The sequence below is a fragment of the Rhea americana genome, unplaced genomic scaffold (genome assembly GCF_003343005.1).
Source record: "Rhea americana isolate MKP2758 unplaced genomic scaffold, rheAme1 scaffold_42, whole genome shotgun sequence".
Classification (NCBI taxonomy): domain Eukaryota; kingdom Metazoa; phylum Chordata; class Aves; order Rheiformes; family Rheidae; genus Rhea; species Rhea americana.
Window position 1 is genome coordinate 1266320 of NW_028186557.1, and position 13848 is coordinate 1280167.

Sequence of the window (13848 nt, forward strand, 5' to 3'; positions counted from 1 at the left end):
GACCATGCAGACATCTATCTGAAGCAAAAGATGTTTGTTTTTGAAAACAGTTTTTTGAAATCAAGCATCTGTTTTTAGGTACATCAGGCCATAAACAAAGAGATTTCATAAATTATCTGACTACAGTATCCTCTTGAAAGTCTGCAGGTTATTATGTACAATGAGGTCTTATATTAAAAGTTACCTCTTCCATGGGGATAACCTGAGAATAGCCACCACCTGCAGCTCCACCTAGAGAGACAATAGTCAAATCATGCAAACAAAGGTGTCCTTAGCCCAGAGTGATATCACATGTATTTTATTTATTTATTTATTTATTTTTTTTTTTAAGAGTTTTAAGAAGCCACCCACAGCTTAGTTAAAATCCCAGCCCAGCAGCTAGGGACAAGACTGAAGAACGTACCCAAAGTTTTCTTCTCTTAAAGAGATACAACCCTAACTGGGAACTATGCAAAAACTGTAAGAGCAGAAAAAGAAGAATCCATTTCTGACCGCCATCTTTTCCCATTCATTCCAACTGCAAACAACAGAAAAACTCATACCTTTTATACCAAAGGTTGGCCCCTGAGAAGGTTGCCGAACACAGGCAAAGACATTCTGGTGAAGGTGTGCTCCTAAGGCTTGAACRAGACCTACAGTAGTGGTGCTTTTCCCTTCTCCCAGGGGAGTAGGAGTTATTCTGCAGTAAAAAGCACAATGGACACAATGAAGCCCTTGTGGTGGATAAGACTCAAAACATTTCCAAGGATAACACAGCCACCTGGTAGTGCCGTTAATGTCAACTCAAATTCTGGACTGGTTCAGACTTCRGCTAATTTCCAGTAATTGAAAACTGGAATGAGATTGGCAGATTATTACATGGCTTGCCTCTAAATCAACTTCCTGGTAACTGCTGGACTAGGAAGACTTTGAATACAATCCAGTCTGCCCTTCATAAATCTCACCTGTATAGCAAAACAATGAGTGTCCAGAAGATAACTGCTAAATTATGTTCCCACTACTTGCCACAAGAGATAATTCTATTTCCCAAACAGCTAGATTTTCACATTTGTTAAAACCCAGGGCACCTTGCGTAGTCACCTTACTAGAGGGCAATACAGTGACAAGTCATGTTGACAGAATTTGTTTTCACTTTGACACCACATACACAATGTCTCCTCAGTGAGGAAAGTACCTACCCAGTAACAACAACATATTTGCCGTCTGGCTGGTCCTGCAGCCGTTTGAGAACCGACAGATGCACCTTGGCTTTAGTTTGGCCGTAGAGCTCCACCTCGTCAAGGAGCAGGCCAACTTCTTTTGCAACTTGATCAATGGGCTTAGGTATGCAAGATTGCGATATTTCAATATCACTTAAAGGAAGAGAGGAAAGTCAATTCATAAAACAGACTTCTCACAAATTATCTGCTTCTGGCAGGCACAACCCACAAACACCCAATCTATGTTTTACAAGGGAAGCTTCACCCTCTCCTAGCTAAATGAATCAATCCCACCAACATCAGTAGCATTAGAATAGATGCACATTCAAAGCAGTTTGTGTGTGTGTGTGTGTGTGTGTGTGTGTGTGTGTGTGTGTGTGTGTGTGTTTTAAACAAAGAATGCCTTTTGGTAGATATCTTTTATGCTCCCTTATGGCACTTTGTATATTTTTAACTGTTCCTTGGGGGCTTTACACCAACAGCTCCTACATCAAAGTGCTATGTTTTTTTCTTTTATTACGTCAGACTGAAAAGTTCCCAAAACAGTGCCTTGCTACTTGCTGAGTCAGCAATTATATAGCTGGCCCAAATAGTTTTGTGGAAGTCCACGTTTATGCCTTACGATATCCATATGACCTGAGCCTACACTTCTCTGAAGTGCAACATTAATGCAAAATGTCAACACATATCAAAGGAGCACAGCAAGTTAGTTCTGCTCCCTTAGGAAGGCCTTGCAGTGTTTTCTCATACCTCTTTTCAAACTTCAACACCTTAGTTGCATTCTGTGTAAATCAGTCTTGAGAGGATTCACATGGTTCTATGAAACTAAACAGCAGTCCTGCATTGAAGTGGGGCCCAGACAATCCTAACAGACTCTAGGGAGATGAAATCTACCCCAACACATTATTCTCTTGGGTCAGGCCTATGACATAGGCATCATTTTACAAAAGAAAGTAGTTAAGAACAAAACAAAAACAAAACAAGGTGGTTCATTTCCAAAATAAGCCTGCCACCAGTGTTCTCACGGATGCCCTGTATTATACAAAGCTTGAAAATATAAGCCAATACTGTACTGCATGAATACTCCCAGTGGCTTCATTGAAAGCGTTACCTCGGAACAGGTATCTTTAGGGTAAGCTGGTTATACTGGATGTTCCATTTTCCAGGCTGGAACTTCTCCAGAAAACGTTGTGCACTCTCCACTGTGCTCTGAAATGAACATGAGAATATACTATAGCAATCACTGCTGCACAAACCATGATGGTTAACACACAGATGCTCAGAACAGATTTTGCCTCTCCTGTCTCTGACTGTCTCCGTCAAAACACCTTGTGCTTTGATTAAAGTCACTGCTAAAAATCCAGAATAAAGTTTTTCTTGTAATTTTCTTAAAAAGAAAAAAACAAATATATATCCTCCAGTGCACTATATTATTTTTTATCCAGTCTGTGCCAGCAGGCTCTCCTGAGCAAAGCAGGGAACAAGATGGAGCTGGCTTATACTATTATACTCCTCTTTATCCATCATCTTGTGGATAGTTTGGGAACTACACACAAAGCTTTGCAAAACAAGCCATTTTCTTACAGTTTTAAGAGTCAAAAACAAAACACCCCAAACCCCACTTCTGCCCTGAAGTTCCTTTAGGTACATCATCTCCCTCAGTTAACTCAATCCAAATTGCTTGAATTAGGACTTGGAAATCCTAATTGGTCTAGACCTTTATAAAGCAAGAAGGAAGCACAGTTGTTTTTAGCAGTGTGATAACCATCAGCTGCAACACATCCCAGAGCAAATCCAGAGGGAATGATCAGCAGTCTCACAGGCTGTTCACATACCTGCATTAACATGGCCACAGTCATAGGCCCAACGCCACCAGGTACAGGAGTGATGTAGGAAGCTTTTTCCTTTGCTGTATTGTATGCCACATCTCCTACAACTCTCTTCCCACTGGCCTTTGTGCTGTCTGGGGATTTAAGGAAAAAAAGCTATACAAACCACATTTCATCAAAACAACAGAGAAGGCAGCACTGACTGATGCAGAAGTCTTTCCCTCTGTTGGAATAACCAAATCAGAAGCTGAGCCTCCAAAAAGTTACAAAGAAAAAAAATAAACAAAAGCATGAGACAAAGCTGTTATCACTAGACTTTATTCAGAACAGACTGTCAGGGCCCATGCAGCCAGCAGCCCATTAGACACCGTTTATCCCCAGGTGAGTTAGATCAGAGGGTCTCTCCCTCCTTGAGGATGCRGGTACTTTCTCAATGGCATATGCCCCATAGGGCAGTTTGGGCAGCTTGAAGAAGATGCCAAAACAAATACAACTTTCTGGTAGCAGAGGGAACAAAACCACAGCCTAAGTCTCAGATCCGTCAAGGTGTAAAAAGCAAATGAGACATACAATAGAGATGTCATCTACACCATCCTCTCACAACTCCTGCTGTATTGCTCTGAAAAAACAGTACAGCTTCCAGTTTGAAAGCAATATGAACCGAAGATCTAGAAGACGTGAGAGAACAAATGTAGTTTGCTTATCCCAAAAACCCAGACTTACGTTTACATTCTTGAGGAAATCTAGGCCTTGTTATTGAATAAAATCACATGCCCTTACAGAAAGGGAAGGCAGAATGTGCTGTGCTTTTCASTCACTCACTATCTTTCTGATGATGGACCAGTAAATACTGCAGCTCAGAGATCAGAGTCTCTTGTCAAAACAAATCTCACAGGCAGCTTAAAAGAGCTCCAGTAGAGTAACCTCTTTTCTCTCTGGTAAAAAAAATGCCATTGCCTGCTAAGCTACGCAACCTGACAATTCAGAAGCAAATATAGCATTTTTTTTCCAGTGGTGACCTACTCACTGGTGACRAGGAAAGTTCAGCCATAAGGAGTGAAAGAGAATATTCATTCTTAAACTGGTACTATCATCTAAGGAATTCAAATATTTATTATATTCTGCCAAAAATCAGTAAGTTTTTCTCCTAACGTGATATGTGAATTAAAAGGTCCCCTGGAGTCATCATAAGTGGTGTGGAAAAAAAATGAAGACAGATTTTAATGTTGCTACACTGAAATATTATATTGCATACAGTAAGTGGATGTTTGAAGAGAATATAATCAATAACTTTAACATACATTTGGTGARAGGGAGGAATGGAAGAGAAACCAAACTCCTGAACAGCTGATTACAGTAAAACTGAAGAGCGAACAAAAGCAGCTCCCATCAACACTAATTTTTAGCTGCATTGTTACTGACAACCAGCAGTTTGGATGTTTTGCTGCGTTTGCGTTTTAAGCAATGCTTTTTTTTTCCCCCTCTCCTCTCTCTCTCTCTCTCTCTCTCTCTAAAGTTCAAAGCTTGAAAAACGTCACAGCTGTTAAGCAGTGTTTCTAGAGCAACTGTCAGCTTTGCTGCTTGAATTGCAGCGCAATCTGGCCTCCCTGCCCAGAGAGCAGTTTAATTAAGGATGCAAAAGGAAAATAATATGATTACATTTACTTCCAGGGATGTCAAGCAAGCTTACCAATCAACCAAGCCAGGAAGACTCCAGTCCCCAGAAGAAGAAAACAAATGATGAATTAGGCACTCCAAACACAAACAACCTGATACGCTATACTGACACTGTGATGAGCACAAGCCAAATAAATAAATAAATAAAAATCCATGCCTCTGCTTCCACACCACATGCCAAGCACTGCTGAGAGAAACTTAAGAGCTATTCAATTATCTTTAAAATATTTTCTTTGAAGCAAGGTGCACATCAACAGTTTCTGACTTTTTCGATTCTCCTCAGTACTCATTGTCCTGCTCTTTTAAAAACAAACTAGTTATTAGGCATCAGCAACACTGTTCCCAGAGCCTGYGCGTCTTCCTTGGTCCAGTAGGTCCTCTAGCCAGCTAGAACATATGATGGAGGGCATCCAGGGATTTTGGGATCAAAAGAAACAAAGGGCATGGGATAGATAGGTATGATTATCTCCATCTACCTCCAGAGATGGCTGCATGGGGGATGGACTGAATGCAGCTTCTGGACCACAGCTAACGACACACTCAAGTTTGGCAAACCAAGGGCTGGAAATGGCTTCCAACCAAAGTTGTTCCAATTTTCTCCCTCCTGCATACATGCACATGTAACACGTTTCTGGTGGACACGTGATTTCAAGGGTGTAAGACTACACACGACTCATCTGCACAACATGAAGCCACTTGCTTGCTGGTAGAGAAAATGGGCTCCTGCTTTTTCTGGACATCAGCAGGAATGGTATTTCATGAGAAATTCAACACAGTCTGATCTTACAGGCCTATGAAACCAGATTGATTTTCATTACATGGAAATCTAAACAGAACATCAGGTCAAGACTCTATGTCTTTCTAGTTTATCTGGCATTTGAATCACATGGCACAGATCTACACAGGCCAATCTGCTGCTGCTGCTGTCATATCCTAATATTCAAGGTTCCTTGCTGGCTAAGGCTACAAAATCCCATGGCATCAGATGATTCTGAACTGGGTTGCTTCCTTTATCAGAACTCAGAGAGGAACCCTTTGGAGAATGTCATCTCTGGAAACATCTTCTGTCTGCATTCCTCTCCTTTCTTATAGCAGAGCAATTTCTAAAGGCCTGGAATAAGGCATCCTGGACATCTGCTGGACTAGTCCTGGCTCTTCAATAGCAGCAGTAGGGAGAGAAAGGTAAATACAATCCAGTTTGAGAAGGGAACATGACTCATTTGTCTGCTCCAGGCTTAACGTTTCAAGAGGTCCTCTCTCTGTCTATCCAGAGAGAACATAAGTTCTGTTCAGCTGYAACACACACTTATGCAAAGCCAGACATACCCAAACTGGAACTGTCTACTTTAGCTTCCAAACTGACAGCATACAAGCCAGTGCCCATTCAAAAGTAAAAACAGCTGCATTTGCTGCTGCTATGGAGCTATAACTTTTCTAGCTGCAACTTTGCAAGTCTGCATGAGGCTACTTTATGTGGACATGCCAAATCAGATCATCAGCACCAGCAGGATCACCTCTACAGGGACTCCCATTGCAAAGACAGGCACATCCAGACATCTCCTTGTCCTCCAGCTGCAAATCCCATCTACACACATCCAGCTACAGTAAAGTGTAAGGCAGCTATGCTATTTTCTCCCCCCTCTGTATTCAAAGCACAGTCACAGCAAGTGGTAACATTCTTTCTATATAGTGATGTACTTGGAGAAGCTAGCAAACTTGATGCCATTCTCCTTGTGTCACTGTAAATCCCATAATTCTGGCATTGGCTTCCCAACGGATACCACCGAAAACTCTTTTGCAACCTATSAGAAAGGAAGAAGGGGCTAGATAAATTCAGCAGCTTCAGAAAAACCACAGAAAAGTCAGTAGCATCTGTCATTTTAAAATTTGACAATTTCCATGGTACATTCTCAGATCACAACCACTGAGTCTCACCACRCCACAGGCATGCTGGCATGTAACACTGACTGGGCTAGCTACACAAGAAGCTCAAATCTTAGAGCATTGCCCGAGGCAAAGGACTCRCAAGAAAGCAGGGATGTGTCCTCAAAGATGCAGTTCACATCAGGCCTGAAACAATGGTCATACCAAAATATGTCAGAAACACAATGGTAGTTTTATTCGCAACATGTTAGTGAGGGAGGACCCATTCCACCCTGCTTTGCGCAAATCAGAGGTGGCCCTGCGGTTTTTGGCAAGTTGCCTAAGTTTGGGTAGGCTGGTACAAATATATCAAGCAACAAACAGCAACAGCAGATGACTTCTTTTTTATTTTTAATTAGGCAGAGGACTAATGTTTTTAAATGCAACTCAAATGTCATCTTTGAAGAACGAGACTGCTGACAGTACAAGAGAAATTTCTTTACGTTCCGTTAAATAATGGTAACAAAGTGACTGATTAATTATGAAAACTACCTTTTAAAAGTCTTGTGGGTGTAGCAAAGAGATAGCTGGATGGTGACTAATTTTCCATATCATTCAACATCTGTAATTTGGATTTAAAATGAGGTGGAAACAGAAATTGCCAGACTGTCTCCTCCTCCTTCACAAGCAAAAAGTAGCTAAGTGAAACCCTACCCCAAAATCCATTATGTTCAAATACTGCATTCTAAGCCACAGCCACTGTCACCAGTACTCTTGCAGAAGCTGTTTTGTCTCAAGACAACAGCCATTCAAGCCTAAGAAGTTAAAGCGTGGTTCAACAGACCCACAGCCGCTTTAGGAGACTGTATGCCATGTATGCGTTTCAGAGAGAACTTGATTAGATCTAACTGTGCAAACTAATGACAGCAAAACTCCATGCTTACAAGTGACAACAGCAGCACAACTGTGCAGTTGTGGCAAATTATTTATGGATACTCTGTTGTAATATTTCACCGGTCTCCGCTTTGTCCTACAGATCATCAGCCACACTGAAGGCAGAAACAAAACTGCTGCTGATTTGCTTCAGAACAGTAGTTCAGACCAATCTTTTTAAATTTTTTAAAAATATTATGGGATCTTCAGGGGTTGCCATCATTACCTTAGCAGAGACTTAAGAGAATAAAAGTCCATGTGGAAGAAACACCAAGGAAACAGTATCCATGTACTCAGCAACTGCATTTATATACAAATAAACAAATCTCCACTCTTTATAAATTATCCACGCACCTGGCACATGGTTGATTCCACAGTCAATTACGATTGCACCAGGTTTGATCCATTCACCTTTTACCATTTCAGCTTTACCAGCTGCAACCACCAGGATATCAGCTTTAGCAACCTATAAAAAAGCCAAATAAAACAACTCYGTATCACATAAGCTGTGGAGAAAAGCAGGGCTGCTCCAGCAGCAGCTCAGATCAGCTTAAATTGCAGTGAAACTGTGGGCTCACTAATTGCCATTGGAGGAATGGAGTGGCATTGCCAGCAATTAAAAGCAGCTAGCAGTTCCTTGGCAAGGACAAGTTCCCACAGCCAGAAATTACAGCCTGTACTCCTACCCTGAACTGTTGCTAGTCAACACTTCAGAACCTCCTATGAACTCTTTCATGATTCTTAAGTGGATCACACACATTATTTCTAGATTTCTAGATAAAAATGAAAGTGCTCTCCATATTCTAATCTTCCTCTCTTCYWTTCTCCCTGCATGTTGAGCTGCTCTTTTCAGTACCAGAAATACATACGGCACTCATCTCACAGCTGCCAAGAACAACCTCTGCACAGAACTCTAAGCTGTGCTTTACTTGCAGCAGCACTGTCTTGTGTTTTTTATGTTCAAGACTGCAAAACATGCAACTCCAGGGAAAGCCAATTGTAATTCAGCAGCAATATTTGTTTAGACAATACTTAGCAAGTTTGACAGATCTGGCCATGAAGCCGCTATTAGAAAGACTAGAGCTCATTGTCACTTCTTGGGCTGCTTCATTCATGTTTGTTTAGGAAGCTGCYATCCCATCGATTTTTTTTTCTTTTAATATGTGTAAAAGGAGATACGTTACTTCTAAGATTTTGTTAAGAATTAGCACTTCAATTGTTAATCAACTTAATGACATCCTGACTGAACAGCAACTCTATCGCATGAAGCTTTGCAGCATTTCTGATCTGCCTTGTGAGTTATATTCAAATCCACCTACCTCCTTTCTGGCTTTAAATACTTGCCTACAGAGCCTGGCAGTTTTGATTGCTCAACAAAATCCAAGTAGGTGGCAGCACAGCAACACATGCTATTTCTGTCATTCCCACCGCTAAAGAAGAAAACAGTACCAACTCCTAGTCATAGAAAAAGACCTGAAGGAAATTTGAAGAAGGCTATTTGGTCCAGTATTTCTCAGCCACTAAAGCAAAAGGCCACCTGCCCCCCCCCCTTTTTTGGGGGAGGGAGAGGGGGTGGGGGTGGAAACAGGGGACATATTATATTTTGTAGGCCACTACTGGAGATTAGGAAGGGATGATTAAACTCTCAGCACTTGCCCATATAAAACAGAAGTAATTTTATTACTACAATTACAACCTTCCAATTAAGCACCAACAATAAATCAGGACCTCTTGTTGCCAATAATCCCCAAGACACAGCCATCTACACCAAACAGACTTAAAATAAAGGCCAATTAAAAATTTAAATACAGCTCCCAAGTAAGCATTTTCTCTTGCATGAACGTAAGAGTTCCTGTAGTACAGACTGCTGGTTTGAGTGCTTATGCATGAGAATGTGATGCATGCACACATCCCACCTTCAGTGTTTAACTAATGGAAGTCTGAGTCAGCACACAGTGTAAGTCTTGCTTCAACCCAGCATTAACCCTACTGCAGCATAAGCAATCATACAACCATGCAATAAACAGGACTGGAGAACTGTTTCAGATGAAAAACAGCCCAGGTCCAGCTACTTAGACAACACAGGGTAGTAATCTGCAGTTAGTAGCACTGCCTTGCAGCAGCTAAAACTGTAGCCTAACACATCCATCCTGTCCTTACCTCCTCAGCCAGCGTCAAGGTCTTTGAATGGCAAGTGGTTACTGTCGCGTGATTCCAGAGCAGCAGGTCATGCATGGGAGCCCCAACAATCTTACTGCGGCCAATCACTACGGCTCTTTTCCCTGCCACTTGGATGCCTGTATCACAGAAAGTCAGTATTATGATAAAAGTAAAAATAGSTCAGTACGCATTCCAGCACCAACAAATTCAAATAGGCCTGGAACTTTTGGTCAGTTGAAATCTGGCTTTGTTACCTCAGGATACTATTTTTCTCCTGGGCTGTGTGTGATAAGAGCTTTGAGAGTTGGGAGGGATGAAGGAAGAACAGTTTTAAAACCAGCTCTTTTCCTATCYGGAATAACAGAGATGAAATGGAGCATCTCAACAAAAGCTGCCATGCAATAAACAAAGGCATCAATGTACCCTGCAATGTGCACAACTTCTCACTGAAGACTAGCATCCTCATGAATAAATAAAACATCCATACCTGTCTGCCTGATAAGTTCCATGCATCCTTTYGGTGTACAGGGAATAAAGCAGTCTCCAAGGTCCCCTCTGGAAAGCTTCCCAGCATTGATGCTACTTAAGCTGTATGTTGAAAGAGAAAAGCACAAATAAAATTCCCAGCCTCATGATCACATAGCTTCCAAAATACCAATATTTATGTTAATCTACTTTTAAAATGTTTTAATTTGATTCAGAATTCAGAGGTCATGCAAAATTTTTTTWAAATTCATCCTAGAGTAGCTTCATGCTCTCTGCCTTGTAGTGGTGAAGTCAGCTTACCCATCTACATCCTTCTCAGGTGCAACAGCATTGGTTATTTTCTCTGTATTGATGGGTTTATCAGAGTCGAGCGGTAGCTGCACTATAAAACCATGAACAGCAGGGTCTCCATTTAGAGAAGCAATGCACTTGAGCACCTACAACAAGGAAAGACCAAAAACCTAATGGACAATAGACTAAAATAAGTCTAAGGCAAGGGAAARAAAACACACAATCCTCTTAACTAAGAGATACATTCAGTGTGTTTAGTTTCTCCATTCAAGAGTATARATGACTTGTATTTGTTTCTTTTAAAAAGTATACCTGTTAAGGTCTCTTAAAACAAACAAACAAACAAAAAAACCCAAATCCAACTGATTTCAGGTTTTTTGTTGTAAGTTAGAATTTTAGGACAAGAARTCTTTTTTATAAAATCAGAGCGCAAAGATGAACTTTATCTTTTTAGCTCAAAACCAAAATGAAGTATTCTTCATTACTATGTCACTTACGTCAGCTTCTGTTGCTGTATTTGGTAGTTTTATGTGATTGGCACTGATCCCAATCTGCAAATAAGAATACCCACAAGTTACGTGATTTCTGAACTGACAAGARGGACTGACCTAGACATCGTCTCACTCCAGCCCACCCTAAGGTRCACTGTCTCATATTTCCCAGGTCTATCTCCATTTTCTGTGGCTATATTCCTATCATTTGAAAATACCATCAATGAAAGTAGATGAAAGATTAGAGCTTTGCCTAGACAGACTGGTCTGTATCTCTACTGTCCCATTCAACTTCTGGAATAAACATCATCCTGTTGGCTTAAGAGCATACTGCTCTCCAAGGCCAGCAGAGGAGACGCCAGCTATCCTCTAAGGAAACAGGGACTCATCTATGTTTCCAGTTGTGCTGTAGGATATAATGTACCATTCAGCAATTGATGCAAGGCAAATGCAAGTACACATCAAAAAGGTATGTAGGGAAGATAAGCACATGGCCATGCGTCAGGATAGACAAAATGGCAATAYTTCAGGCATGTGGAATTTAAGAGCTGATTATACCAAACATTGCACCAACCACATTGTTCTTACTGGAACAGAACTCATRACTAAGTCTCAGGTTACACATCTATACTCTTTCCTTATAACAAAGGATTCAGTTTTCTGAATTTCAGATTTCTTTGATACAGACAGAGCTTAAATAAAGCTATTCGACTATCAAGCTTTTTTTCCATGTTCAGACTGGGCCAGCCATAGGAGGGTTAAAGAGCCTGGGAATTACCTCAGCAGCAGCTTTCAGCTTCATATTAATGTAGAGGTTCGAATCATCCCGATTTCCAACCTAAGGTTGAAAAAGACAATTGAGTCACACTACACAGTAGTGACCCAGTCACAGGCTTCCTTTGTCTGAGCTACATCAAGGAGACAGGGGTATTCTTGAAACACTGTAAAACACACTGATACAGGCTTTAGACGATCCAGCTAACAAAGAAGTGTCCTTTCAGGTAAAAGGCACCGAAAGAGAGGCTGTCTGATCTCCCAAATGAACAGCATTTACAGCTGTTCAAAATCCTTAGAAACAGAGGCTTTCCAAAGCAGGAAAAAAAACTGCTTGCCATCTTTTCTGAGGTTTAAATGTCCAGTTAATTAACATGATCAGCAGGTGCTTGTAACATCCAATTATCTGGTTAAGATGTTCTGAAAACTTGGGCCTCTTTGATACCCAGGAATTTAGAAATTAGATACCTAAGAAAAACAAAACAAGAACAAAGCTACGCACAAAATACTTCAAAAGAAAACAGCAAGTAGAACCAAAGCCTGTAGTTTTTGGTAGTATTGGGTGATTACAATACCATCACATTTCAAAAGACTACTCGAATTATCTGGTATATTTTGTCAAAGGTAATACTCCTTGTAACCACAAGRAAATGAAAGACAAAAGGGAAAAACTTTGTAAACGTACACTTGAAACCTAGTTCCCTCATACTTGGTAGCTATTCCTAGTCCCCATACAAATTACAAGCTGCAGAGGTGACTGCATTGCCTTAACACTCAGCATGCACTGGTTCTTCCCTATGCAAAGGGGCTGTTTCCAYTTTAGAGTCTGCTGTGTTTAAGAAAGAGTATACTTCATACAAGACAGAAAAAATGATAAATAGAGATAGCAGCAGGAGATGTCAAGTAAAAGATCGTTTATACTGTGCAAAAGAGGGAATATGCTTGACTACAGGACAAAATCCTAGATTAGCTGACCTATTCTCTCAGCTCTGAGAGCATCTGTCACATCCCAAGAAAAGGRAAGGTAAGTGTATGTGGTGCTATGTATCAAGAACAGCTAATTCTTCTGATTTAGATAGCTGAAAAATACATAGATGAGAATATCAGTATCAGGAGATAAGCCTCCCCAACCACAGACTGTTAGCTTGAGAAAGAGCTTTGGCTTGAAGAGCCAAATAGCAAATAGTTCACAAAAGACTAATTACTCTGAGATACCCATCATTGATAAGAACCCAGACCAATCAAAAAGAGACCTCAGTAACACTACCAGGAAGGCAGTAATTTATGAAGACAGTTTCTAGGGTCAGCAGTTCAGCAAATTCCACCAAAGCATCACTTACTACACTTTAAATAAAAGACTTTCCCCCTTCCTTCCATCCAACTGAAGACAAGACATCTGTAGAGATGATCTCCTTGAAGCTAATGGAAAAAYAAAACCAAGAAGGAAAGTACTAAATTTGTTGCTGGCATTGAAGCAGAGTGTTTTCTTTGTACACCATAGTGGTCTGAGCACTGGAATACAGAGAAAGACACCAAGAGCTTTCCAGGAGCCCAAAATAGTAAATAAGAACAGAAGCCACTTCTGCAGTCTCTTTCAACCCATCAGTTCTCTGTGGCCACACAGTTCTTTCCTGCTACATGACACTTGCTACTGCTAGTCAGCTTCTGAACTAAACAGCTGACCAAAAAGCTTCCATTATTCACACTTGTAAGGAAAAAAAAATCCACTTAACTTCTGTCAAACACAAATCCTGCACTGACAAGAGTGTTTTTTTCTCCCCCACAAGCATTTCCGCATAGATGCTAGCATTTAATCAAATTTATGACAAATATCAAATCCAGCAATGGGATTTTGTTTCATCCTTGCACTCATACTCTTCTTGGCCCAGTTATTTTTTTTTTTTCTTCCTCCACGTTCTCATATAACAGCAGACCAAATGTCTTAATAAAACTCCCAACTCTAAGATTTCCGGTATAAACATGTCTCAGAGCTGATAGACTTTGGGGCTTACACAAATGCAAAGACTTGGAATAGACTCTACTAGCACTGCTTCCTGTTCATACGCAAGAATTTTCATCATTTCACAAACACAGCAGTCCAAACAGAGAATAAGAAATGTCAGAGGGGAGAAGAAAGAAGRAAAA

At 40.7% G+C, this 13848-nt stretch overlaps 1 protein-coding gene across 2 annotated transcripts in view; it reads right to left on the minus strand.

The window, feature by feature from the left end:
• Positions 1–13848, minus strand: part of MTHFD1 (methylenetetrahydrofolate dehydrogenase, cyclohydrolase and formyltetrahydrofolate synthetase 1) — a 45198-nt gene that overhangs the window by 22657 nt on the left and 8693 nt on the right. For both annotated transcript variants that reach the window (XM_085315027.1, XM_085315028.1), the window contains exons 3-13: positions 11708–11767; positions 10936–10989; positions 10448–10584; positions 10149–10249; positions 9662–9798; positions 7856–7967; positions 3035–3162; positions 2311–2408; positions 1179–1352; positions 543–679; positions 185–231 (exon numbers count right to left, since the gene is read on the minus strand). In XM_085315027.1, coding sequence (XP_085171153.1) covers positions 185–231; positions 543–679; positions 1179–1352; positions 2311–2408; positions 3035–3162; positions 7856–7967; positions 9662–9798; positions 10149–10249; positions 10448–10584; positions 10936–10989; positions 11708–11767 — 1185 coding nt within the window. The remainder of the gene's footprint in view (positions 1–184; positions 232–542; positions 680–1178; positions 1353–2310; positions 2409–3034; positions 3163–7855; positions 7968–9661; positions 9799–10148; positions 10250–10447; positions 10585–10935; positions 10990–11707; positions 11768–13848) is intronic.